General features: G+C 42.1%; 1 protein-coding gene across 17 annotated transcripts in view; it reads left to right on the plus strand.

The window, feature by feature from the left end:
* Nucleotides 1-27,365, plus strand: part of PTPRM (protein tyrosine phosphatase receptor type M) — an 847,035-nt gene that overhangs the window by 736,601 nt on the left and 83,069 nt on the right. For all 17 annotated transcript variants that reach the window (XM_065534197.2, XM_065534199.2, XM_065534198.2 and 14 more), the window contains 2 exons: nucleotides 15,222-15,298; nucleotides 19,619-19,655. In XM_065534197.2, the coding sequence (XP_065390269.1) occupies nucleotides 15,222-15,298; nucleotides 19,619-19,655 (114 nt within the window). The remainder of the gene's footprint in view (nucleotides 1-15,221; nucleotides 15,299-19,618; nucleotides 19,656-27,365) is intronic.

Raw genomic sequence — 27,365 nt, forward strand, 5'->3', positions numbered from 1 at the left:
TGACAGAGCGAGACTCCGGAGGTCTCAAAAAAAAAAGAAAAAAGAAGACAATAAAACACAAATAGATATTGCCCTCCTAGTACTTACAGGCTAGTGCAGGGGGTTGGCAAACCTTTTTTCTGTAAAGGGTCCAGTAGTAAATGTTTTAGCCTTTACAGGCCAATCTCAATCTCAGTTCAGCTTCTTGGCTCTGCTGTTTTCATGCGAAAGCAGCCACAGACAATACAGAAACAGATGGGTCTGACTATGTTCCAGGGAAACTTTTTTTCAAAGCCAGGCAATGGGCTAGATTTGGCCCACAAACAATAGTTGGCTGACTCCTGGCTTGTTGAAGAACAGATTCTGCAAGGGGAGCTTTTTCCTACCCCCCAGGGCACATTTCTACCAGCAAGATTGTTTTCAACTCTCAGGACCCTGAACTTAGGATCAATTTTTTCAGCACCCCAAATGTAGGTCTCAAATGTGATTTGTGTGTCTGGCGCAATGTTGTCAGAGGGAGGATGAGTTTAAATCTACCTCCTACCACCATGAATTTGCAGTCTGTGGCCAGATAAGGATAAGATATGCATGAAATAATAGATCTCAGGTCCATAAATAAATGGAGAATGTATTGTGGGGACACCATTGGGGACTTGCAGGAGAAGGGTGAGTGGATGAGTGGCAGACTAATCAGGAAAGACCTTTCAGACAAAAGAGAAGGACATAGGTTTGGAGATAGGAGGAACAGTTTGGAGTCCTTGTCCTACCGTGTAGTGGCTCAATGACCTTGGGTGAGTCGTGAGCCTTCTCAATGTCAGAATTCCCTGAAAAGATCACGTGTTGTGTAAATGAATAGAAATGCCACATTAAAACAATATTGATCGTTGTTCCTGAAAAAAAACTCACGTCTTCATTATTTCTGTGTTACTCTTCTTGAGTTTAGCAGATTCATTACTTCATTTAAAATAAAAAAAAAAAATCAGCATGTTGAAGTCTCAGATTCCAATGATGAGCTGTTGGGTAGTTCAGGGACCATCCTGCTCCTTACTGGTGAGCACTTCTGTGTGCAGTGGCCCAGTTCTGCCCAGGCGGGACTCTGGCTTCCGTTTCCGGGCATTGTGGTGGGCTGTCATTTACCTGTGACCTCTGGGGCTACATTTTCTAGCCCTCACTGCCCTCCGTCCCATCCCTTCCGGTGCTCTTTTAGTGTTTCTTTCCTGGGTTGTGTTATTTTTGTATCTTTCTAGGGACAGTGTCAAAAAGAGGCTTCTCTGTCCAGCCTCCTAATCTTCCTTTCACCTTCCATGGTGTCCTGAAGCCCTTCCCTGGGCATCCGTGTTACCCTTTCCTCTAGTTTGCTTCCTATATCCACACACATAATGACCCACACATACATAATGACTCACGTACATAACGGCTGTTTCTTTATGGGCATAGTGAATAGTATTACTATCCCCCGCCTAAAAATTATGTAACTAGAAAAGTCAGTTCCAGTTCCTGGGAAGCCTGCTTCCTAGAGCCTCAGACTTGGGATAACACCACTAACTAGGATGAGGAATTGGGGATTCAGTCAGCATAAATTAGAGATTCTTGTTAGTGCTTTTCAAAGAACACAGAAGTTGTATAATGATCACATTCATTGTTTTGCAGCAGTGTTTGCATGTAAAATAGTTTTAATGGTCCTTAAAACTGTTTATTGGCTTTTGCTCTTAAGTAAGTTAACTTTTCCCTTATTTACGCTATAAATTTGCTGAGCTAGCCCCTTCCAAATATAAACCAACACCCTATCCACCATTACCGCCCCTCCACACACAATCATAACCCTCCTAATACTCTCAACAGTTCCTAATTATAATTAACTCTAAGCTTAAGGCACACACCAAATCTCCCTGCTAACGAGGCAGCCCCCTTGCAGCCGGCTTCTCTTTCGAGGGGCTGGCAATTGGAGATAATGAGCCAGAATCTGCAGAAGCTTCCCAGGCTCCCTGCCTCCTCTCTTCTGTTCTTTATTCAACAAATATGTATTGATCTGCCATGTGCCAGGCACTGTGCCAAACCACAGTCTTTCTTTCAACAGATATTTGCTGAGTGCCTGTTACATACCAGGCACTATTCTAGGTGTCAGTGACAGAGCAGGGAACAAAGACAGGATGCTGTGCTGGTGTCGTGCTGCACCTTCTTGTGGGGAAGACAGGAACAATTGCTGAGCAGGGTGTAACACCCGTGTTAGGAGGTGAGCACGCGGCAAGGAAAATGAAGCAGGGAACGGAGATTGGTCAGGGTGGGCGATGTTTTTAGATTGTGGTCAAGGAAAGCCTCCATGAGGGGATGAGATGCCAACCAGGACTTGAAACAGGTGAGAAGGCGGAGGAGTGTGGCTGCCCAGGTGGCTGGGACAGCAGGGAAGGCTGTGCTGCCACAGCAGCAGGAGTGGGGTAGGGGCAGATGTGTGAGATGCAGGGACTCTGGGGTGACCACAGGAGCAAGAGCCGACAGAGCCCCTGCCCTCATGAAGCTGAGGGCCCTGTGAGATTTCGTGGGGGAGAAGGGGGTGATGTAAATGATTACAAAATAAAATTCAAGTTAAGGGCACAGAAGGCGTTAACATGGTACTATGAAAACTCACAACGTGGGGACCGAGTGAAGAGTTGTAGGAAGGCCTCCCTGAGGTTGGGACATGGTAAACAACTGAACAGAGGGGACGGAGCAGGGCGGATGCTGCAGAATTGGGAGGGGGGGGTCATGTGAACAGATCCTGTCATGCCGGGGAGCCCCTTGGGTCTGAAGGAAGGCTGGGTGGCTGGAGCTGGAAGGATAGGGGTAGGAGTTGGGCTAGAGAAGGAAGGAGGTGGAAGCCAGACCTACAGAGCCTTCTGGGGCAGGTTGAGGACTTTTGTCTTTATTATAAGAACAAGGGAAACTTCATTAAAGGGGTTGGGAGGGTGTAAATAAAATTTCATTGGAAAATTTAGATCTGATTGCAGAGAAAATAGGTTTGAAAGGGACAGCTGTTAAGAATTTCGAGTAGCCCGAGTGTGACACGATGATGATGTTGGCTAGAAAGAAAATAAGTAGATGAATTCAAAAGAAGTAATGGACCCAACGGAAAGATGGATGGGACACAGGGAGAGGAAGACCAAAGAGCCCGAGGTGATTCCTGCATTTCCGACTTGCCGGAGGATGAATGGTTAGATGGATGATGGGCAGTTGAACAGGTAGACACATGGAAGGACGGATGGGCCATTCCCTTCCAGTATTATCCAGGATGGATAATTATCCAGGATGGATAATACTGGAAGGGAACCAGCTGTGGAGAGGAGCTCAGGTTGGCTTGAGATCAACAGTAGCTTATGAGTTTGATTTGGGGACATATTAAGATGGTTTTGAAACATGCAAATGAGATGCCAAGCAGACAGTTCTGTAGACTGCTGTGAAATCTGAAAGAGAGGGGTCTGGGCTGGATTTTCAATCAGTGATCCATTTCATGGGTCATATGGGTGGTGGTAGAAGCCATTAGCAGGAGGAGGTGATCTGTGGAGGGAGCAAGGAGGGTGTAGAGAGCCCAGGACCCAGCTAAAGGAGCTTTAATAACGGCCATCCTGAGACAGAACTGCTCAGCTGGTGCAGGGAGCACTGTCTCCTGGAGAGAAGGGGTGCCGCTGGGTCCCACTGGTAAATCTAGTAGATCTAGTATGGCAGAGACTCTGATGTAGGGCTGAGGACACGAGGTCCCTTCTGAGGTGGGTTACCACACCCTCCTACTCCATTTCCTAACAGCGAGGTGTGACTAGTCAGCGACTGGAACTTCGGACCTACCCCAGATTCTTCTAACCAGTCAGCCAACCTTGGCTGCTCACACTGAAGGCTTCACTTTTCGGACGTTTTGCTTTATAGCAGTGTGCTTCTCTCTGCTAATTGAGTGACTCCAACAGTATCTTTGAAGGGAGGGAACCAGAGTTTAGTTAGGTAAGAATGGACTGGCAGGCGAGCTTTTGGCATTAAATTCAGGTGGGCATGAGCAAGAGAGAAGCAGATGGACACAATATGTTTAGGAAGGCATAGGGTAAAATAAATAAATCCCTGCCAGGATTCGGAAGAATAAAATAAGAGCTCTGACACAGGGATTAGTCAGAGTCAGAAAACAAGGCAAGACCCACATGAAACCAACAGGAAGAGGAGAGTTCATACGGAGTCACCGTCATCCAACTCAAACTTCCTGCTCAGAACCTGCATGGCAGAGCTGGGAACCCCGGGGGCAACAAGCAGGGAGACTGCAGTGGAGGTGGCATCTCCACTGGGTGAGGCGCCAAGCACTTCCTGAATTGCAGGCACACCGGCTCTCCTGCAGATCCTCCTTGAAACAAGCGCAACAGCAGTCCTTGGCCCAAATGCAGTCACAGGAGGAGCAGATCCATTATTTGCAGAAATCAATTGTAATTAAAATTAATTTCCAGCCTTCTCTCGGAGGCCAAATGTTACTTAGATCATTGTGATTCTAATTTGCCTTATATATGTCACCAGTATGTAGCAGAGAGAAAGAATTGGTTAGAGGTGAAAGATTATCAGTGACATACTCCATTTCTGCCGCTGTGGGACTGTCTAATCACACACAAGTTAAAATTGCATGGCTATTGCCAATATCCATCATGTTTAATATGAAAGAGTTAAAATATTTGAAGCTACTTAGAGATATTTTTAAACGTAATGTTACCTGATGGAAAGGGCGGAAATACCATGTTTTACAGACTTTGGGTGGAGCGTGGGCCTGCCCTAAATCTCACATCACCCCAGTGCAATGCATGCCTGTGTACACGGGGGGAAAACCTCAGCAGATTATAATTCTTCCACACTAAGCAGTGGTTTGTTGTGACAAGGTCTTTATGTGCCAGTTTCTTACCCAAAAATATCTGCTTTTCTCTGTTTCATCTAGTAAAGGCTTTTACTGAGAGATACGAGAGGAATAGCAAGTAGTTTTTATGCAGATGGAGTTTCTCAAAGTGGCAAAGTTTGTTACATTTCTTGATGGGGTAACATTGAGTTGTGATTATGATATAAACATAAGTTTAATTTTGATCATATTCAAGTCATACATGGCAAATAGATTTCTTTTTCTCCAATTCATACACATTAAAGAAACTTTGTACACTGTGGAAAACTTGGGAAACATAGCCCAGAATCTCACCATCCAGATTCAAACCTTGCTAACATTTTTTTTCTGTTTCATTTCAGTCTTCTTATTTTTCTATCTCTTGAAGCTATTGACTTGATTTTTTCTTTGCTCTTTGTTTTTCAATGAGAATAGATGTGTTATTCTCTTTCTGATTACAAAGATAATATAAACCTTGTAGACCACTAAAGCAGTACATAAAATCATAAAGATGATAATAAAAAATCACTCCAGATTTTATCCCCTGCAGAAGAAACCTCATTCTTCCAGTTATCCCACTATGCATACCTACACGTACACCAATGTATTTGATTATTTCATGTAAATAGACTCTTATTAGACATGCTGCCTTGTAGCTTGCTCTTTTCTTCTTCACTCTGTAATATGTCCCAGAGATCTTTCCAGGCAAATAAAAAGACCTAGTAATCCTTTTGAATGATTTTATCAGATTTTTTGCTTGTTTGCCCACCATTCTTCAGTTTCCTGTTTATATCATTGAATGGTTACCAAAGTGGTGTTAGGAAAAAATGTCTGTTTTAGAAAAGCAGCCCTTGGCGTGGATTCACTAGTGAGGGAAGCAACTAGAGGCAAAAATGAAATAGTGCAGATGAAAATGATCAGGTCTTAAATTAAGTCATTAAGTCATTGGCACTAATAAGACAAGTGATAGCTAACTTTCATTTACTTCTTATTATATACCAGCCGCTTACTAATGATTATTTATATTAGCTCACTTAATCCTCACAAAACTCTATAATATAGGCAGTATTGTTATTCCAGTTTTACAGTTGGGGAGACTGAGGCACAGAGCGATCAAATAACTTATCCAAGGCCACACAACTAGAAAGCAGCAGAACTGAGATTCATACAGGAATTCTGGCTCGGGAGCCCGGGATCCTAACTCTGTGCTCCACTACACAGAAATAGGGATAGGTTGTTGAGCAGATACCAGGAGATTAAAATGTAGGAATTATTGAAGAGCATTCAGCATGTCTTCAAACCGTTCTCCTGTTTCCTTTTTAAAAGTATCTCCAGCTCCTCTTCCCTGAAAGATTGGCTGCTTCAAGTTTCCAGTTCTGCCCTATTCTCCTGTTCCCCAACAAGCATACTGGCTCTTTGTGCTTTGAAGATTTTGTTGGTAAATTTCAACAAGGATGTTGCTTTCATTCACAGAAAAGAGTTGTGTTTTGTTTTGAGACGGAGTTTCACTCTTGTTGCCTGGGCTAGAGTGCAATGGCATGATCTTGGCTCACCGCAACCTCCTCCTCCTGGGTTCAAGCGATTCTCCTGCCTCAGCCTCCTGAGTAACTGGGATTACAGGGGCACACCACCACACCCGGCTAATTTTGTATTTTTGGTAGAGACAGGGTTTCTCCATGTTGGTCAGGTTTATCTCGAACTCCCGACCTGAGGTGATCCACCCGCCTCAGCCTCCCAAAGTGCTGGGATTACAGGCAAGAGCCACTGCGCCCGGCAGGGTTAATTTTTTTAAGGGGAACTAACTGTACTGTGTTCCAGGCACCTGATAATACTATGCATTATCTTACTTGGTCTTCCCAAAACTCCTAGGAAAGTAGCCCCTCGTCAACGCTTTTTACAGATGAAGCTCAGCAGGCCTCCGGATTTGTGCAGATGCAGGTGAGCTGTAGAGCCAGCATCAAATCATGGTCTCGGACACCAAAGCCCCTGTTAGTTTCGTTTCCTGCAAAATGGCTTTGATGCTGGCAGAGAAATACAGACGGTAATTAAAAACTACAGCTCAGGTCTTCTCAAACTTACCAGACTGTGTCCCCCGGAAATACCAAGTTCTCATAGTCTTGACCCCATGGCTTTCATGGTTAGTAATTGACCTGTTGTTAACCACAAAACGGATTGAATTTTACAAATCTTATGCCTAGGCAGTTGAGTTTTCCAAACTTTTTCCTCCCTTCAACCCCAATGGCTAGACCCTGGCCCGGAGAGAGGGCCCCTCCCAGCTGGTAAGCCTTCAAAGCAAACCTGCGGAGCAGGGCTCATCAGTGGACAGTTGGCATTTCTTTTGGATTCTTTGTCTGAGTGACTCCCACATTTGCCAGATGGCAGAAATGTCTGTGAGGCATTTCCTCATAAAAATTTGATATGATTTAGCCTCAAGAGTACCCCAAGGAATAACTGAGTTTTCCTAAAAGAATGGTTGATACGTATTTGTCTTTGTAATTGGCATCTGATTCAAGGTGAATGATATTTCAAGAACATATGGTGAGGGGCATCCATATACTGATTTATTTGCCCTGACAGTCTATGTCTGTTGTTTTCATAGTCATCTAAGAACTTTGTTTGAAAGAGGACATGTAAGAATCCGCAGTTTCTGTGCCAAGTCATTCTTAGACATCCAAGCAGCAGAGTATAGCGGGGGTTCTGTGGCTGTAAGACCCAATCATTTCACTTTGTTAGCTTTTACATTCACTGACATAATGTGAGTGATGGTGATACTTTCCTATTTCTTGCATTCTGGAAGACAGAGGGATTAACTTGAGAAGTGCTGACCTGTTTCAACCAGGAAATTCAGCCTCATGTGGCTAACAGATACCCTATTAGATAGTACAGATCTAGACAGTCCTGTGATGACCAGCCTGTTGCTCTCCATGGCAGAACACATGTCCTGCATTCTCCACCCCAACCGAACCCCTTCTAGAGACTTACCCCACTCTCACTGCTAACACAGGGATCTCCTGGGCTGGAGGTGGATTCACTTGTCAGTGTTCACCTTATTTTATCACTGAAACAAAAATTCTTCAGAAACTACATGATGTATGACTGTTATCCTCTATTAGAAAGCTATAGAGGCCAGGCGTGGTGGCTCACACCTGTAATCCCAGTACTTTGGGAGGCCATGGCAGGCAGATCATCTGAGGAAAGGAGTTTGAGACCATCCTAGCCAACATGGGGAAACCCCATCTCTACTAAAAATACAAAAAATTAGCCGGGCATGGTGGCAGGTGCCTATAATTGCAGCTACTTGAAAGGCTGAGATAGGAGAATTGCTTGAACCCAGGAGGCGGAGCTTTCAGGGAGCCAAGATCGCATCATTGCATTCCAGCCTGGGCAACAAGAGTGAAACTCCGTCTCAAAAAAAAAAAAAGAAAAGAAAGAAAGCTATAGAGTTACTGTCACCGCTGCATTGATTTCATCAGGGAAAGGGAACTCGCCATCTCAGGAAAATCTGCCTAGCAAAAGAATTCACAGGACTCTAGGCTGCAAGCCCATGAATGCCCTTTCCCAGGATATCAGGGACTAGAGTGGAACATGAGGAGCTGTTATACAAGGGAGGGACGGAAAAAATGTACTTTTTTATTTCTGGAAAAATACACATAGCATAAAATTTACCATCTTAACCATTTTTAAGTTCAGTGCCATTAAGTACTGTTAAAAGACAAACTTTAGAGAAATTAAATTTAGCCAGGCTTATTTGAGCAAAGACCAATTCATGAATCGGGCAGCCCTCAGAAACAGAAGAGGTTCAGAGAGCTACACCTAGAAGTGTGAGTGGCAGGCTTTTATAGGCCAGACAGAGAAGCAAAGTAGAGAAATCACCCAATTGGCTGCAGCTAGGCATCTGCTTATTTGAGCATGGTGCGATGAGTTGGGAGTTGGCTGCCTGATTGGTTGAAACCCTTCCTGTTTTATGTATCCCCGAGCATATGGTCCAATAGAAATAAACTATGAAATATAAATGTAAGCCACATGTATAACATTAAATTGTCCTTAAATCTAATAGCCACACTAAGTAACAGAAAAGAAATAAATTACTTAAGTTTAGTAATATATTTTATTAAATCTAATATGTCCTAAATGTCAACTTTTCAACCTGCAGTCAGTATAAAACATATAAAGGAGATATTTTACATTCTTTTTATCATACTGAGTCTTCCAAATTTGATATGTATTTTACACTTACAGCACAGTTAGGATTAGCCTCATGTGGCTAACAGATACCCTATTAGATAGTACAGATCTAGACAATATAATAATGTTTTGCCTAGTTTTTAACTTTACATAAGTGAAAGTATGTAACATATATCTGTGTTATCCAGTATTGTAGTTACTAACTACATGTAATTGTTTAAATTCGTTAAAATTAAAATAAAATTTCAGTTCCTTTGTTACTCCAGCCACATTTCCTGTGCTCAGTAACTAGTGTGGCCTTTGTACTTGTGAGCACAAATATAGAATGTTTCCATCAGTGCAGGAAGTTCTACTGGACAACATTGGTATATACTCTTCTGTGTATTGCTTTTTTTTTTGTTCAACTATGTTTGTATGATTTGTTCAAGTTGTATGTAACTGTAGCTTGTTCATTTTCACTACTAAATAGCATTCCACTTTATTAATATAATACAATTTATGTCTCCCTTCTGTGGATGGACATTTGGATTGTTTGTCAGTTGTAAATAATATTGCTTCAGTATGTTTCAAGATGCACACAGCATCCATTTCCTCATGGCTGGGTCATAGGGTGTGGATGTCTTCAGTTTTACTAAATAGCAAATTGTTTCCCAAAGTGATTGTACTAATTTCATTTCCACCAGCAGCATCTGTGAGTTTATATTATTCCATGTCCTCACCTGAACTTGGTGTTCAGACTTAAATGTTTTGCCTTTCTAGTGGGTATGTGATGGTATCTAATTGTAAGCTGGGCTTTTTTTCACTTACTTATAAAAATAAATGTTTATTAATTATATATTTATCAATATATATTTATTTATACTGTTATTTTCATAGAAGCATGCACACAGAAGGTGAAGATGAATATAAGACACAGCTCCTCTTAAATAGTTTTTGTTTTTATAGACAGGGTCTTGCTCTGTTACCCAGGCGAGTGCAGTGGCGTAATCATAGTTCACTGCAACCCCAAACCACTATGCTCAAAGGATACTCCTGCCTCAGCCTCCCTAGGACTACAGGTGTGCACCACCATGCTAGGCTAATTCTTTTTTTAATTTTTATTTTTTATAGAGACAAGGTCTCTAAAAATAACAATAAAAATGCCATGTTGCCCAGGCTGGTCTTGAACTCCTGAGCTCAAGCTATCCTCCTGCCTTGGCCTCCCAAGTAGCTTGGTCTACAGGCATATGCCATCACATCCAGCTAAAGTATTTTTGATGTGCAGGAGAAATAAGTCATGTCTATAGATAACCATATATAAGAGCACCAAAAAGGGAAATCAAAGGACTATTGACATTTAAGGAAGGAGAATTTATACCCAACCACCTACTCTGTATCTCTATTCAGATGGTAAACACCTCAAATTAAATATATCCAACACTGTGCTCCTCATTTCCATCACCCACCCCAAGCTGGCTTTTCTCCATGGTTCACATCTTAGTCAATGGCACCATCTTCTGCCCTGTTTCTCAGGTCAGAATCCTAGAAGTCAGCATGATACCTCTTCTCATCCACATCATTATGGTCAGTCCTACCCGCTCAATACCCCTCAGATTCGGCCCTGTCCACTAGCCCTCTGTATGCTAAGCTGCCATTAATTCCCCAGGACTGTTGCAATAGCCTCCCTATTGTCTCCCCACACCCACCGACCCAACTGGAGCCCTTCCAGTTCGTCCTCAACAATAGCAGGCATCTGAGGAAACGAGGCATGCCCCTCCCTGTGGCTTCCGTGGTGCTCAGAATGAAGGTCCTAATGACCTGGCCTTCCCTCCTCTCTGTTCTCATTTCCCACCACTCTCCTCCGTGGCTTCTGACAGCACATTCCTCACACCAGCCTTGTTTGGTTTCCTGAACATACTAAATCCTTCCTACCTCCTGGCCTGAACACACACTATCTCCTGGACTTGGAATTTAGGAGCTCTGCCCTGTCCACTTTCTATCTTCATGGTTTCAGCTTCAATGTCCTTTTATTAGGGAATTGTTCGCTAGCTCTTCAGAGTAGGTCAGGACCCATGCCATTCACTCTCATAGCTCTCTGTCCTTTCCAACTTAGCACTTATCAAAATTGTATTTAAGTCATTATTTAAACAGTGACTGTTTAATGTGTTTTCCATTGCCTTAAGTCCTATGAACTCAAGGACCATGAATCTAACTTGTTTACCACTACATATCCCCAACACTTAGCATGGTGTTTGGCCTATAGCAGATACTCAAAAAATCACTGAATAAATGATCTTACTGAGACATGTGAGTTAAATACTGAAAAATTGGCAGAATTTGGACAGTTAGAGATGAATAGGAATGATTAGGTAAGAGATCTCTAGAAGATGAAGCCGCTCAGTATTCTGACAATATTAGACAAGCCTGTATTAAAACTGAAATTTAGGCTGGGCACGGTGGCTCACACCTGTAATCCCAGCACTTTGGGAAGCTGAAGCGGGTGGATCACTTGAGGTCAGTGGTTCGAGACCAGCCTGGTCAACATGGTGAAACCCCATCTCTACTTAAAATATAAAAATTAGCCAGGTGTGGAGGTATGTGCCTGTAATCCCAGATACCCAGGAAGCTGAGGCAGGAGAATCACTTGAACCCGGGAGGCAGAGGTTGCAGTGAGCCGAGATTGCGCCGTTGCACTTTAGCCTGAGCAAAAAGAACAGAACTCCGTCTCAAAAAAATTTTTTTTAATTAAAAATAAAAAATAAATAAAACTGAAATTTGAAAAGGCACTGTGGACCCATTCAGGGTATCTTGGATGATCCTGGACCACCACCCATTCATTAGCATGGGGAAGAGTTCAATCCTTGTTGCTCACTTGCTGTGTATTAGGAAGGGCCCCGCACGTGGGACTACAGCCTGTGCCTCTGTGCTGTGAATGGAGTCTCTTGGAGCTGGGTATGTGGCCTTGGGGAAAGGTACTCTTAGGGATATTCAGATTGTATGTGACACTATCTTTGACCACAAGACATTATAATCTAATAGAATCAATAAAAGAAAAAAAGATACTACCATGTATATAAAGGCAAAAACCATCTCATTCTGTTAGGAAGTCAGCTATACTGTGTCTTACAGTTTTCTCCATCCTGAAGGGAGTAAGGGCAGTTGAAGTAGCAGCCAAGTTAAATTTTGGGATATGGGTAAACTGATGGAACTGTAGGATATGATGGTAAAACTCTACCTCAAAGGCTCTGTTGATAGGAAATAGGAATTCAGTCTTGGTGGAGACTGGCATCCCTAAAGAGAACCTTCCAGAATAGTCTGAGCAGCCCACAGGTGGTAAATCACAGGGAATGAGCAGCACCCATCCTGAGGCACTCAGAGAAATAAAGCACAAAATAGAGGGGATTCTGACGAAGGGGTACAACAGATCTTCGAGACAGGCCTGCTTAGATTGCACGATTCTAATGCGGTCAGTTGCCTGCCTTTTGAAAACCTGTGCAGGGAAACTCCGAGTATCCAGGAAGGTGAACCTGACCTCCCTTCAGAGGAGCTGACGAAAGCCCGGTGTGTGTGGAGTAGCCGTGATTCAGTTCTAGAGTGCCTCTTTCATTCTTGAAGCTCAAATGGCATTGCCAGTGCTTGTGGCACCCTTCCGTGCAGTAGTTGCATGTAGGCACTGGCTCTCCTAAGATACACAAAAGCCATAACAATCTACACGTGCCTAGTGCACCTGCTCACCTCCCCCCAGCCCCCAATAGTGGCAAAACATATATAGGGAGCCACTGGTTTTAAACAGCAAAATGTGTCCTAGGAAATTGGTTCTTAAAGCAGATTGCCATGAGGAAACATTCTGACTGCCAGTGAGTCTGTTCCTGGGGTTGCTGTTATCTGCTTGGACATCATCTATAAAAACAGCAAGAAGAAAAATGTTGGTGTCAATTACATAGCACATGATGATAATAACTGACATCTATCCATCCCTTCGTGTAGCTTTTTTTCTGATCTCTTTATGTGTATTATTTTGATGCTCACAGTGATCCCACAAGGTAGGCACTCTTCATCTCCATTTTACAGTGAAGGAAGCACAGAAAGATTAAGTAACTGGCCCAAAACCACACATGAAGGATTCTAACCCACCAGCAGCAATTCTCACCCACACACTCGACCCCAGAACTTGCTCATCACATAGTCTCCTTTGAGCAGAGCAGGAAGACACGACCTCCTCTCAGCTTTTCTCCTTCTCTGGCCCAACTTGTCACCACTAAGTTTCCAGATAAACTTATTGTACCCCAACTAATGGTGAGGCACTGACATGAAATACGTGACTACCTGTCATGAAGTGGAAAGCCCCGTCAAGGAAGGAAGGTTAGAAAATTGACACCGATTTCCTTCTGCCTGTGCTATTGACAGCAAACAAAACATTTACTCAACAGGAGGTTAAACTCCAAAAACCAATATGAAATTTTGACTCTCACCCATTAGCATTTCAAGGAATGGGTCCAGGTCAATACTTGCTCCAGTGACCGGGGGTAACAGCGTCCGTCATCTGCAGCTCTCGTGGCTTTTATCTCAAAAGCTGTGGGCTTCATTTCTCACCCACTAACCCAAATGAAATGTTGAGTAAAGTTAGCATTAGAAAAAGGCGGTCGCGGTTTAGAAGCAGGGTTTCCCACTGCTCCAGCAACACTGGAAGTGAAGTTTTCTGGAATGTTCTTATCAGGCCGCCCTGTGCTTTCCTTTCAGGGCAGCTGGCTTTTATCTGTTCTGAATACTGAGTTTTAGCATACACTTTAATTGGAAGGAAGGGTCCCTCTGCTAAAAGGAACAGTAGTAAATACTTTTTAAAGGATGTATATTTTCAAAAAACAACAATGCACCTTTTATTTCTTCAAAGTTATTTTGGGGATAAACCTGGTGCGTTCCAGGCTCTAATCTAAGGGCCAGGGACAGAGCAGTGATCAGTGCAGGAAAATTCTGCCCTTAGGGTGCTATTAGCACATCCTTTCTTTTTTTTTAATTTTTAACTTTTTCTTTCAGTAGGTTTTGGGGGAACAGGTGGTGGTGTTTGGCTACATGAATGAGTTCTTTAGTGGTGATTTCTGAGATTTTGATGCACCCATCACCCAAGCAGTGTACACCATACCCAGTGTGTAGTCTTTCATCCCTAACCCCTTCTCACTCTTTCCCCTGAGTCCCCAAAGTCCATTGTATCATTCTTATGCCTTTGTGCCCTCTTAGCTTAGCTCCCATTATTGAGAGACAACATAGGAAGCACATCCCTTTTTAAAATATGGATTTGGGGCCAGGTGCTATGGCTGACACCTATAATCCTAGCATTTGGGAGGTTGTGGCAGGAGAACTGCTTGAAGCCAGGAGTTTGAAACCAGCCTGGGCAACATAGCTAGACCCCATTTGTGCAAAAAAATTAAGGTAACAAATAAAATACAATATACATTTTCAAGCAAATGATTGAGATACATCAATAGTACTTGCAGATAAATTTTTTTACTCAGGAAATATTTAAATATAGCTAATTAATACCATAAATATGAACCCTTTATAGTACTTATATCTCAATTTGTATTTTCATTGAATCCTGGACACAGCCCACTTTGAGGCACATAGTGTCATCCCCTTCTCCAGATGAGGAGGCTGAGGCTTGGTGCCCTTATTGACTGGCCTGTGGTCGCATGATGGATGGTGACAGCTTTGCTCTTGCTGGCTGATGCCCGCAGATACAGAGATAGTACTTAGGGAATTCACCAGTGACTAAGGCTAGGATCACATCTACACATCCCAGAAGCCTGGGCTGTGAGTTTGTAATCATCATTTGTCAAGCTGGGTGTCACAACCTTCAACATCTCAGGGTTTGTATGTGATTTAGTGAAGTCGTTCAAACTTCCAATCCAAGAACTACTTATGTTTGTGGTTCACAGGATTGTTTGTAAAAGTGTCAAACCTTTGTCAATGCTTTAGGCCCATCAATGATCAAAGCATAAGTTAATGAGATTTACTGTAAAATGTAAAAAATTATAAATCCTTCCCAATTTTAATAGCAAAACAGGAAGTAGAAGGTGTATAGTATGTAATTCTTTATCTTTAAAGCAGAGTGTATGTGGATGATCTCTATGTAATATGCTTACATTCTGGGGCTCAGAGCCACCTACCAGATTGCTTTTGTTAATTGTTATTTTCTGTCCCTTTTCCTTTGCAGACGATCATTCCCGAGTGAGGCTGCAGACAATAGAAGGAGACACAAACTCAGACTATATCAATGGCAATTATATCGATGTATGTATTTTATTATTTTTTTATTTGATATGTAATAGTTGTACATATTTGGGGGCTATGTATGATATTTTGTTACGTGTATACAATGCATAATGATTAAATCAGAGTATAAAACTCAGTAAACCCAACCATTCTGACATGTACCAGATTGTGTGTCTGCTGTACAATTGTTGGACATACATTGGGCTCAATCTAAAAGCATACACATGAATATTACCCTACACACCACAGAACTTAACAGTGAAGATACGGTCACTCCTTTTCTCAAGGCAGCCCATTTGTTGGTGAATTTCTCTGTAACATTCTATGCCTTCTTTGCCATCTCGTGCTAATGTGGACTAAGAAAATGTTCCTTCCATTTTTTCGTCAACAATTTGTATTATTCGACACTTAAAAAAATCTGTTTGCATATTAATGGGACAAAACTCTCTAATTCCTAATACAGTGATTTGCAATCCCTTGTCATCACTGCACTTCTAAGTTGTCTTCAAAGTAGTCTGCAGCTGTTCACCAGGACTTCTAATGCAAGCAAGACATGTCATTAAATATGTAGGCTGCTTCATTATTGAAGACTGCCTCTTTGTTCATTCTGCATCATGTTAACTTAATGTTTTACATTAGAATAAATTCTTTAGGAGACAGCATGTTCTCGGTTGAAAGAATGAATGAAATCAAAAGTAGACTGAAAAATCAAGGGAAAGGTGCTGTTACCTCCAAGGCCCAAGTTTACATTAAACACATTTCTGCTCCCTTGTGGTTCCGAAGGCATACTCTGTGCTTGGCCATCACGCTATTGCTTAGTCTATCAGTACTTCCGTAGACAGGATTGATCCATATATGTGGATTGTTTTGCTTTCTTGATTGAATATTACTGAGATGCTGCTAAAAGTAAATGGCGTCACAATCTCTAAGAAAGTTATCTAAAAATAACTATGAGAATGTTATGTTTAGTGCTAATTAGACAAATTTGACATTTTCAGTTACGGATTTGTGGGTGGGGACTGGGGTATGATTATTTCAAGAATAGTTCATATCTCATTCATCAAATGAAGACCCCTGCACTATTTTGATAACAACCAAAACCATACCCACTCCAGGTTCCACTTATTTTTTATTAAAACAAGTTTTTCTTGATAAGGTGCATTGCACTTACTCCTTTATTCAGCAGATGTTTAGTGAGTACCTCATGGGAGTCCTCAGATGTCCCAGATGAGTTATCTCCTCCTCACAGTCTCCCAACTCAGAAGCTAAGAAGCTGAAATATGAGTGTCTTATCCAGTCCACTTACCTCCAGGCCAACTGTGGCACGTCTTCCCTTGAGAGGCACCAGGGGACACCGCTCACACTCCAGTCCCAGCTCCTGCAGTCCCTAATGGGTGCTTGAGTACAGGGACAGTGTCCTAGGCATCTTACATCCCCTGCACCCGGCACATGCCTGAATATGGAGAGAACCCGTAGTAAGTGTTTCATGAAATACCAACTGAAGGAGTCATTGTGATCAGATTAGGCATCATAGAGGATGTAGTTTGAATGTAAAGCTTTTTAAATTGAGTAAGTGGAAATGCAGGAGAGAAGACATTGCAGCTCAAGGAAGTCACATACATGAACAAGGCTATAAAGTAATGAAAAGACTGGATTAATGAGTTTGAATTTTATTTTAAGAGAGAAGAGCCAATACTGAAGGCCCCTTTATTCTCTTAGTCAATAGATCTTATTGAGTACTTATGCATTATTTACCTTTCTAGGTGCTAGCAGGAAAACTGTGAACAGTTCAAACCAAAACCAAAAATCCTTTGACCCAATGGAGCTGCTGTTCTAATTAGGAGAAATGGGCAATAAATTGAAAAGTTAATTATTTATGGTCAATTAGAAAGTTGTATGTACTGCAGAAAAAACTAAAGCTGTAAAGGGGTGCTCGGAGTGCCAGACCTGAAGGTCCTGATGGCAATTTTGAATCGGCTGTAGTCAGTCCCACTGAGAAGGTAGCAAGTGAGCAAGGAAGACAAGGGGATGAGCTACATGGATACCTGGAAGAAGAGCATTCTGGGCCGAGAAACGGCCCAAGCAAAGGTCTTGTTGTGGAACTTGTGCCTGGCAAATTTGAAGAAAAGCAAGCAGGCAATCATTGGCATGGCATATAGGGGCCTGGGGAGTTCCATGATATGGGGGAGACTTCATGGGCCAGGTCACGTACAAAGTTGTGAGGACTTTGGCTTTTACTGTGAGTGAGATGGGCAGTTGTTAGAGGGATCTGAGCAAAGGCGTGACGTGATCTGGCTGCTGGGAGGGGAGTGAACTGCACATGGCCAGGAGAGGAAGCAGAGAAGCCTGCTGTGTGGCTGTGGGAATGAGCAGAGAGGTGGCAGTGGAGGGGAGAAATGGCGAGACCCTTGAGCTACATTGAAGGTAGAGCCAGTAGGATCTGCTGGCAGATTGGGTACGGGGTGCAGGAGGGAGAGAGGGGTCAAGGATGCTGAGGAGAAGACGGTGGGTAGAACAGATTCAGGTAGCGGTTGGGGGGAAATGAGGAGTTCAGTCTTAGGTGTGTGAAGCTTTAAATATATATTAGACCTCCCAGTGGAGGTGCTGAACAGGCAGTGGATATGCATCAAGATTTCCAGGAAAAGGTCTGGGCTGGAAACAAGAATATAGGATTCATCAGTGTACAGATGAGCTTGAAGGCCATGGGACTGGAGGAGCTCACCCAGAGAGTGAGAGCAGATGGAGGAAAATGTCCAAGAACCAGGCCTTCCACATCAAGTTGAAAAGGAAGAACCAGCCAATGAAATTGAGAACAAGTGGCCAGGGAGGTAGATAGGAAGAAAACCAGGAGAGTCATATCCTGGAACCAGGGAAGAAAGTATTTCAAGGGGATTGATCATACTGATGCTGCCGATGGTCAAGTAGATGAGGACTGAGAAATGTCGGTGATGTTCAGCAATACAGGCCCTGTGGACTCTTTGGACGACTTCACCATCACATGAGTTCCTCCTGTCTACTGGGCACCTTGCTAGGCCCTCAGACATATAGTATAGATAAGTCAGGCAAAGTTCTTGCCCTCGTGGGACTTACCAGCCGATGAGAAATGAGTGATGTTCTAAAGAGTTCTATTTAATATTGGTCATGGTTCTGTAATTTGAGACCTACAGCAAGTCAATTGTATAAAAGAATGTGTTTGCTTTTGTTGTTCATTGTTTTCCACTTGTTATTATGGGCAAAATAATCTAACTTATGCATTTAAGTTATCTGAGAAATCTGAGTTTTCTCTTCAAGTTTCTTTTTTCTGTTTTCCAGCCAGCTTTGGGCACAGTATTTTGGACAATCTTGGGGGACAGAAGTAGAAAGTATTAAGATCCATGGTGATATGTTACCTGGGTGTAATTTTCTGAGTTGATTTTTTCTTTCCCAGATATTTATCTTACAATTTTTTGTTTCCTTTTTTTTTTTTTTTTTCCAGACAGGGTCTCACTTTGCCACCCAGGCTGACATATACAGTGGTGCAATCTTGGCTCACTGCAGCCTCGAACCCCTGAGCTCATGCAAATCCTCCTGCCTCAGTCCCCCAAGTAGGTGGGACTACAGGTGCATGCCACCACACCTGGCTAATTTTTGTATGTTTTGTAGAGATGGTTTTTGGCCATGTTGTGCAGGCGGGTCTCAAACTCCTAAGCTCAAGCAGTCTGCCTGCCTCAGCCTCCCCAAAGTGCTGGGATTACAGGCATGAACCGCCACACCCAGCCCTTTTTCTTTGGCCTCAATTTTTATCTGTCTTGTTTCTTGCAGGGTCATGATAAAAGGAAGGAATCTTTCAGAATTTCTGCCTCTTTAAATTCCTGGCCCTTGCTATAGTAGCATGTCATGGTATTATCAGTGTTTAAGAATGGTTTTGAAGATCACTATTGATATAACCGTCTATACCAATACAACAGAATATGCGTTAAACCCCTGGCATATTGCCACTAACATCCCAAACACAAATGAAATTCTGTTGCAAATTCTCAGCCTGTTTGCACTTTGTAAGAGTAATGGTCATGGTATTTCAGAGAATCCATAAGTTGTTAGTGTTTCTTGCTCATCCATCATTTCATAACCAGTTATGACTAAGTTACCCACACCTTTGGTGCAAGCATCAGAACTGTTGTATTTGATGCACCTCCACTAATTAAGAGAAACTCAAAGGTGCTGGGTTGGCCGTTTAACTTTCAGGTGATGCAGCTATTGGCATTTGTGTGCACACTCATTTCAGCAAAGTTAGCATGTGACTTCTCTGCTATTTATCGATTTTATGTTTATCAAATATTCTCTTTTATTTATTTTTAGGGTTATCATCGACCCAATCATTACATTGCTACCCAAGGTAAGTTTATTTCTACTTTCTTATCTTTCTTTGTTTCTTTTGCCTGCCTCCTATCATTTTGTACCCACTTCACCCTCCTTCAGGAAGATATTGCACATTTATTACGGTTCTAGCCATCAACAGGTACTCTCTTGTCTTCCCATCAGACATCCTGGTCATGTAAATCGTTTAGTTAGAACTTCACGTTGAGATCATTAGGAGAAATGTGTCCATCAATTCTTTATTGAATTCAATCTGTCCACCTTAGGAGTAAGTCGGACATTTGCAAAAGTAGATATATAGATAGCCATTCCATCAATATACACCAGCTGCTCTCTACACAGGGAACTGTGCTGGTTGCTGCTGGGGAGCCAGGCTGAACCCAGCAAGCACCCCCTTCTCACAGTGGTTTTGTTTAGTGGGGAAGGTGTGCAGTCAGCTGTATGTACTTTAGTAGGTACAGTGCCAGGTGACGTCTGTGAGAGGAACAGATACAGATAAAACATTAGGGACATTTGGAGCAGGAAGGGGTTGCTTTCAGGTGGGATGACTCAAAAACCATTTTGTGGCAGAGGTGAGATTGGGAACAGGCCTTCTGAATGGAGAAACATCATGAGCAAAGATCTGGGAGCAGGAGTTTAGTTCTCCCAGGTGGAAAGCAGCTGGTGGGTCACATTGGCTAAAGAAAACAGAAGAAAGCTAGAAGACATGTTGAGGAAGCTAATGGCAATGGTTTTTGAGTGATTTTCCCAACCTGTGAAGTGGGTCACCTGCAGAGGGTGGGTGTCATGAGAGAGCTGAGGTTTTAGAGAATGAGGCATCCTAAGGGATGAGTCAGTGAGTCAATATGGGATGGACTGAAGAAGGAGTAGGAGCAGAGAAGACCCAGTTAAGGCTGAACAGCACACGTTCTCCCCATTTTATTATTTTATCATTGTTTCCAGCAATACTACATCCCAGAAACAGTAGCAGGGAAGTGAAAAGGATGTGACCTGCCAAAGGTTATGCATGGGGGAGGGGTCTACACAGAAAGTCAATGACCAAGGGAATCAAGGATGCCAAGGTAATTGGGTTGGAAAGTCCAAGCTTGGAAGAAGGGCAATCAGAGGTGTCCACTGGACGATGATGAGAGGGAAGGAACTAACGGATTGAGGCTAGGTCCCATTGATGAGTCATAGGTTAGGAGAAGAAGCCGTTGTAGCCAGAGAGCAGAATTCCAACACTTGGATCTGCACCGTGCAGTAGAACTTTCTGCAGTGCTGGGAATGTTCTCTGTCTGTGCTGTCCCATATCGCAGCTACAAGTCACATGTGGCTCCTGCATGCTTGAAATACAGCTACTACAAATGAGGAACTGCATTTTGAATTTTAATATTGATAGAAATAGCTACACTTGGTTATTCCCTGTGGTAGCATTGGACAGCAAGGCTTTGGGGTGGAAAAGCTCCAGCTATAGCTGAAATGGAACCACGGTGGAAGCTGATCCTGCCCCATGCCCCGTGAACCTGGGTGACACCACACAGAGTCCACAGTCTCACATCACCACTCGGTTACTCTGCACTCAGGTCTAGATGACCTGCTGGAGCTCCCACTGTCCTTCATCGTCTATGACATGAAGTTGGTAATGGCTCCTTCCAAGGTCACTTTGCTAGCCAGATGCAAAGTCATCTGTAGAGTTTTCAGTGTGAACCTGGCACAGAGCAGGTCCTACTACATAGAGATTGCTGAGGTCTTCAGGAAGCAAGTCTCAGCTTGAGCTCTTACCTATGGGATAGAACAAGGACACATGTAAGAGTTCAGTCCTAGACACCTCCTAACCCTGCTGCTTCCAAATGGAATTCATCAATGCCTTTAGAGGAACCTGTTGTTAGGGGTTTGAAATTCATTCTAATCGCTTTCAGAATGTTCTAAAGTAAGCATCACAACATCAGATTTAATACATTTTATGATAATTTGACATTAACAGTTTTTGTAAATTCATGTGAAAATTTCATTGTAAAATATCCAAAATACTCCCGAGCTTCTTATCTCTCCAATAACTTGATTAGCAACCTGTGTTTTCATAGATAGCAAGAACATTAAGTTGCTCTTATTTGTATTTTCAATATTGAGGCCCTCTAGATTAATGTGACTAAACAGCTGAAGCAAAGACTGAACTGCCAAGGTCTAGACATGGCCCATTACCAGGCTTCCTTCCTTTTGTCCATTGTCTCTGCCCCTCTCCCCCTGTAGGAGATTATTCTTTAAAGAGAAATGTCACTAGAGAAGGTCACTTTCTGCAGAATTAGCATGAATGATACTTAATAGCTCAGTAACCCTCTCTGGCAGCATTCACGTGTTGATGAGCAAATGTATTTGTAAGTGGATAAGAAAGAGCAAATGTGATCAGTTCGCAGTAGACAACCAGTCTGCCCTTAATGGAGAAGGGCACTGACTAATGCCCTGTTTACCAGGTCGTGGCAGCCTTTCTCTGGTACAAGGTGGGGTGCAGACTGGACTTCTCAAACTGGCAGTACTAATGTCACTGCTGGTGGTGGTGCAGGGAGAGGAGGGAAAATGAATGAATATTTTTAATCTAACATGCAGTCAAGACTATACATATCATACTAAGAATAATAACATTCAGACCATGATGTTCAGATGAGAAAGCGAGAATCTTCTTTCTATTATATACCACAAGCATAATGGACTAATAGCCTTAGATTACCAGTAATCAAGATCACTGATGATAATCGGCACTAATTGGCATGGACAGGTAGAATATGTTCGTAGATCACCTTTGTTGAAAAACAAACAAACAAAAAACATTAATACCTCCAAGAGGCCAACAAAATGGGCGATGAAGACCAACAGGCAGATGCAATCTTTAAATGTCTTCTTGCTCTATTTTTCCTCTCTTTGCACTAACATAATTCTTTAAAATATATTCACAGCAGGAATCTATGAAACTATACAAATGGTCCAATTTGCTGACAACCAATTTTACTTCTAAAAGTTAGTAATGCACAGATGTTCATCAAGTTCCTTCAATACAGAGGACATATTATAAATTTATGTATTGGGTCTCCTCCTTCCCATCCACCCTCAGTTTTATTGATTTTTCTAACAGTAACTGACTTTGACCTTTGATAATAATGGGTGACGTTCCTGCAAATTGAAAGCATCCCATTCAAGCCAGATCTGTTGCTTTTTTTAGCATTAATATGTTCTTCCTATGTCCCCTTGGTTTAAATGTTTTCTGTCTGGCCACTAATATATGATGACCCAATATTAACTTCATCATGTCTGACTGACCAGACATTAGTACAACAGTAGCATTCAAGATTTGTGATTTAGCAAACCAGGGGCTCAAAGAAGAGGAAGTCGTGTCTGCTACCGCATGTCTGTACGTAGAGGCAGGGCAGAGTGGAGATTTCAAAAGCAGGCTCAAGCAAAGGGCAGAAGAGCATGCAGTGGGTAGGACTGCCCAGAAGTGATCATATTTCACAATCAAAATACAACCTGGGAGACTATGTGGCCTGCAAGCTGGATGAAGCCACACACGTAAGAACCGACTGGAGAGAGCACCTCCTGGCCTCATGGTGGCAGCCATGGGGCCCCTGAATAAGTGTTCTTTTGATTTTTGTTTGACTTTATCTAGAGACATGATCTCACTCTGTCACCCAGACTGGAGTGCAGTAGTGGGATCATAGCTCACTGAAGCATCGAACTCCTGGGCTCACGTAATTCTCCCACCTCAGCCTCCAAAGCAGCTAGGACCACAGTTGCACACCAAGCCTGGCCTATACATTTTATTTTATTGTTTGTAGATTTAGGGTCTCCCTGTGTCGCCCAGGCTGATCTCAAACTCCTGGACTCATAGGATCCTCCCACCATGGCCTCCCAAAGCACTGGGATTACAGGCATGAGCCATTGCGCTCAGCTTTGTTTAGTTTTAATTTTAAAACTTACCTCAAGAGTCAGATAACTCAGGGAAAGACCATGCAAGGCTGTTACTGAAGAAAATGCTATGAGTCTGTTCTAGACATAGCTTGCCCAGCCCTGAGCATCCTTCCTCACTTCTAAGTGAGCATTTTCCAGACTCATCTGTGCACTGGGATGACCCAAGAAAGAGACTCAGGCCTGATGTGCTCTTTCCCGTGTACTGCATGCTCACCCCCCAAAACCACGTGGTTAATCCAGATCCAGCCCCTGCTTTCTAAGTTATGATGCTTCTCATGACAACACAATAAAAAGCAAATGTTCAATGATACAGTCATGTCTGAAAATACATGTTAATTATTATTGTCTTTGATGTTGTAACCTGAGCTATATAGATTGTTGAGATGCACACGTTACTCTTTTAAGTTTAGGTGCCTCGATGCCCACTTCATCATTTCTTTCTTTCTGAACTGTGCTAATTTGACAAGGTTGGCTACCTGATTGGGGTTCCGACCATAGCCTTCGTCTTGCCATATATAGTTTATTTTTGTCTCTGTCAGTGTTAGCTCTGTACAGCACCCTTGTGGAGTCCAGGCCTAGAGAGAGGATCTCCCAACAGAAGCCCCCATGGCCACGTGAGAACAGGGAGACCCTTGTGCCCCCAACTGTGTTTTCCACAGGATTTGTGCACTCTGGCCCAAATGTCCCTCACCTTTGGGAGACACAGAACTTCTTTCAGAACTAATGAAATATCAAGATCATTTCCCCAGAAAGAAAATTTCATTTAAGGTAGTTCATGGACTACCCCCACCCCCCAATTTTATTTATGAATTATAGTAATTCTGTGGACCTCAGGTTATGAACTTTACTTTGGTCATAAACATTAAAAGCTATTTTGGGATAAGACAGAAACCATAGACTTTATTAATCTTCTTTTTGTAGTATACTTTAAGTTCTGGGGTACATGTGCAGAACATGCAGTTCTACTTTTTTAAAAAACCGTACGTAGGGGTTAACAAAATGTCGTAGATTGTTTATAACTATGTGAAATACATTCCTGAAAGCATCAAAATTTTTACTAACTCTAACAAACTATTACTAAAATGTTTACTAGCCTAACTTTGTACTAAAAGACCCTAGAGTATTGTTATAATCGTTAGTATTTTGAACCATGGTCAGTTTGGGTTTGACGGTTCATCTCAGGCTGGGTTTTCTGCCTATATGTTATTTTGCATTTGTGCCTGAAAAGTTTATGCCTTTGCTCACTTTTCAACAATTTTAGCAATTATAATATATTAGAAAATGTTCTCTCTGAATGACAGAGACTAGAGTAGCTGGTCCTATAGCTGATGTTTATTTTTTAAAAGGAGGATGTAGTAGAAATAACACATGTACCACAGCCAGAAGGCTGGGATCCAAATTATTGTGCTGTCACAGAAAAGGTATTTGAACTTCCTAAACTTATTTAAGGTAGAGTCCTGGTGTTTGTAAATAGTAGTAATAGTCAGGACCTTACCAGACAGCACTCACACATACAGAGCTTATTTCATCTTTACCACAAATGTGGGGGATATATGTGATTGTCCCCAGTTTATAAATGAGAGGAAGGGAGACAAAGAGACTTGAAATAACTCCAAGTCACAGACCTAAAAGTGCAAAGGCCAGATTCAGGAGTAGCCACTGAACTCCAGCATCAAAGTTCCTCCCACCTCACTATACTGCCTCCCATGGGTGACCTCGGGGATTACATTAACTCTTGTAAGCATCAATGCTTAGAGCAATTCCTGGCATGGAGCAAATGCCATGTGTGTATGAACTGATACTGTTTTTGAGAAACAGCACAGAATAGCTTAATGATTAGGAACACAGACTCTGGAACTACATTGTCTGAACTCAATCCCCAACCCTGGTTCCTCCGTTGGTAACTCGTGTGAGCTTGGACAAGTTACTTAACATCTCTATGCTCATCATAACTGAAGATGAAAATAATCTACCTTGTAGGGGGCTGTTTTTTTAACTGTTAGGTTCAGGGGTACATGTGCAGGTTTGTTATATAGGTAAATTGCATGTCATGAGGGCTTGGTGTACAGATTATTTCGTCACCCAGATAATAAGCATAATACCCGATAGGTAGTTTTTTAATCCTCTCCTTCCTCCCACCCTCTACCCTCAAGTAGGCCCCAGTGGCTGTTGCTGCCTTCTTTGTTCCCATGTGTTCTCAATGTTAAACTCTGACTAATAAGTGAGAACATACAGTATTTGATTTTCCGTTCCTGCGATTGTTCACTTAGGATAATGGCCTCCAGCTTTATCCATGTTGCTGCAAAGGACATAATCTCATTCTTTTTTATGGCTGCATAGTATTCCATGGTGTATGTGTACTACATTTTCTTTATCCAGTCTACTGTTGATGGGCATTTTGGTTGATTCCATGTCCTTGCCAATGTGAATACTGCTGTGATGAGCACACGTATGTATGTATCTCAATCATGCATGAATCATATGGAATGATTTATTTTCCTTTGGGTATACAGCCAGTAATGGGATTGCTGGGTCAAGTGGTACTTCCGTTGTAAGTTCTTTGAGAAATTTCCCAGACTGCTTTCCACAATGGCTGAACTAATTTACATTCTCACCAGCACTCTATAAGCATTCCATCTTCTCCACAACCTCTCCAGCGTCTGTTATTTTTTCTTTTTAGAAATAGCCATTCTAATTGGTGTGAGATGGTATCTCATTGTGGTTTTAATATGCATTTTTCTAATGATTAGTGATGTCGAGCATTTTTTCATATACTTACTGGCCGCATGGTACTTTCTTTTCAAGTGTGTCTATTCCTGTTTTTTGCCAAATTGTAATGGGGTTATTTGGTTTTTGCTTGTTAATTTAAGTTCCTTATAGACTTTGGATATTAGACCTTCATTGGATGCATAGTTTGAAAATATTTTCTCCCATTCTGTAGGTTTGTCTGTTTATTCTCCTGATGGTTTTTCTTGTTGTGCAGAAGCTCTTTAATTAGGTCTTATTTGTCAATTTTTGTATTTGTTGCAATTGCTTTTGACATCTGAGGAGGTGTAAGATCTCTACAATGAGAATACGAAACACTGCTAAAGAAATCAGAGATGATACAAACAGTGAAAAAATATTCCATGCTCATGGATAGGAAGAAGCAATATTGTTTAAATGGCCCTACTGCTCAAAGCAATTTAGAGTCAATGCTATTCCTATCAAACTACCAATGACTTTCTTCAGAGAATTAGAAAAAACTATTGTAAAATTCATACAGTACCATGAAAGAGCACAAATAGCCAAGGCAATCCTAAGTGAAAAGAACAAAGCTGGAGGCATCACTTTATGTGACTTGAAACTATGCTACGGGGCTACAGTGACCAAAACAGCATGGTACTGGTACAAAAGCATACACGTAGACCAACAGAACAGAATAGAGAGCCCAGAAATAGTGCCACACACCTACCACCATCTGATCTTTGACAAAGTTGACAAAAACAAGCAATGGGGAAAGGACTCCCCATTGTTATTATTATTGAATAATAAATGGTGCTGCGATAACTGGCTAGCCATATGCAGAAGATTGAAACTGGACCCCTTCCTTACACCATATACGAAAATCAACTCAAGATGAATTAAAGAATTAAATGTGAAACCTCAAACTATAAAAATCCTGGAATATAACCTAAGAAATAGCATTTTGGACATAGGCCCCAGCAGAGGGACCTTTTGTTTTTAATACCTAGTAAGTGCACATTTACAAAATAATGTCCTTCTTTGCTGACCTTGAAAATATACTCAG

Source organism: Macaca fascicularis, chromosome 18, assembly GCF_037993035.2.
Source record: "Macaca fascicularis isolate 582-1 chromosome 18, T2T-MFA8v1.1".
NCBI lineage: Eukaryota > Metazoa > Chordata > Mammalia > Primates > Cercopithecidae > Macaca > Macaca fascicularis.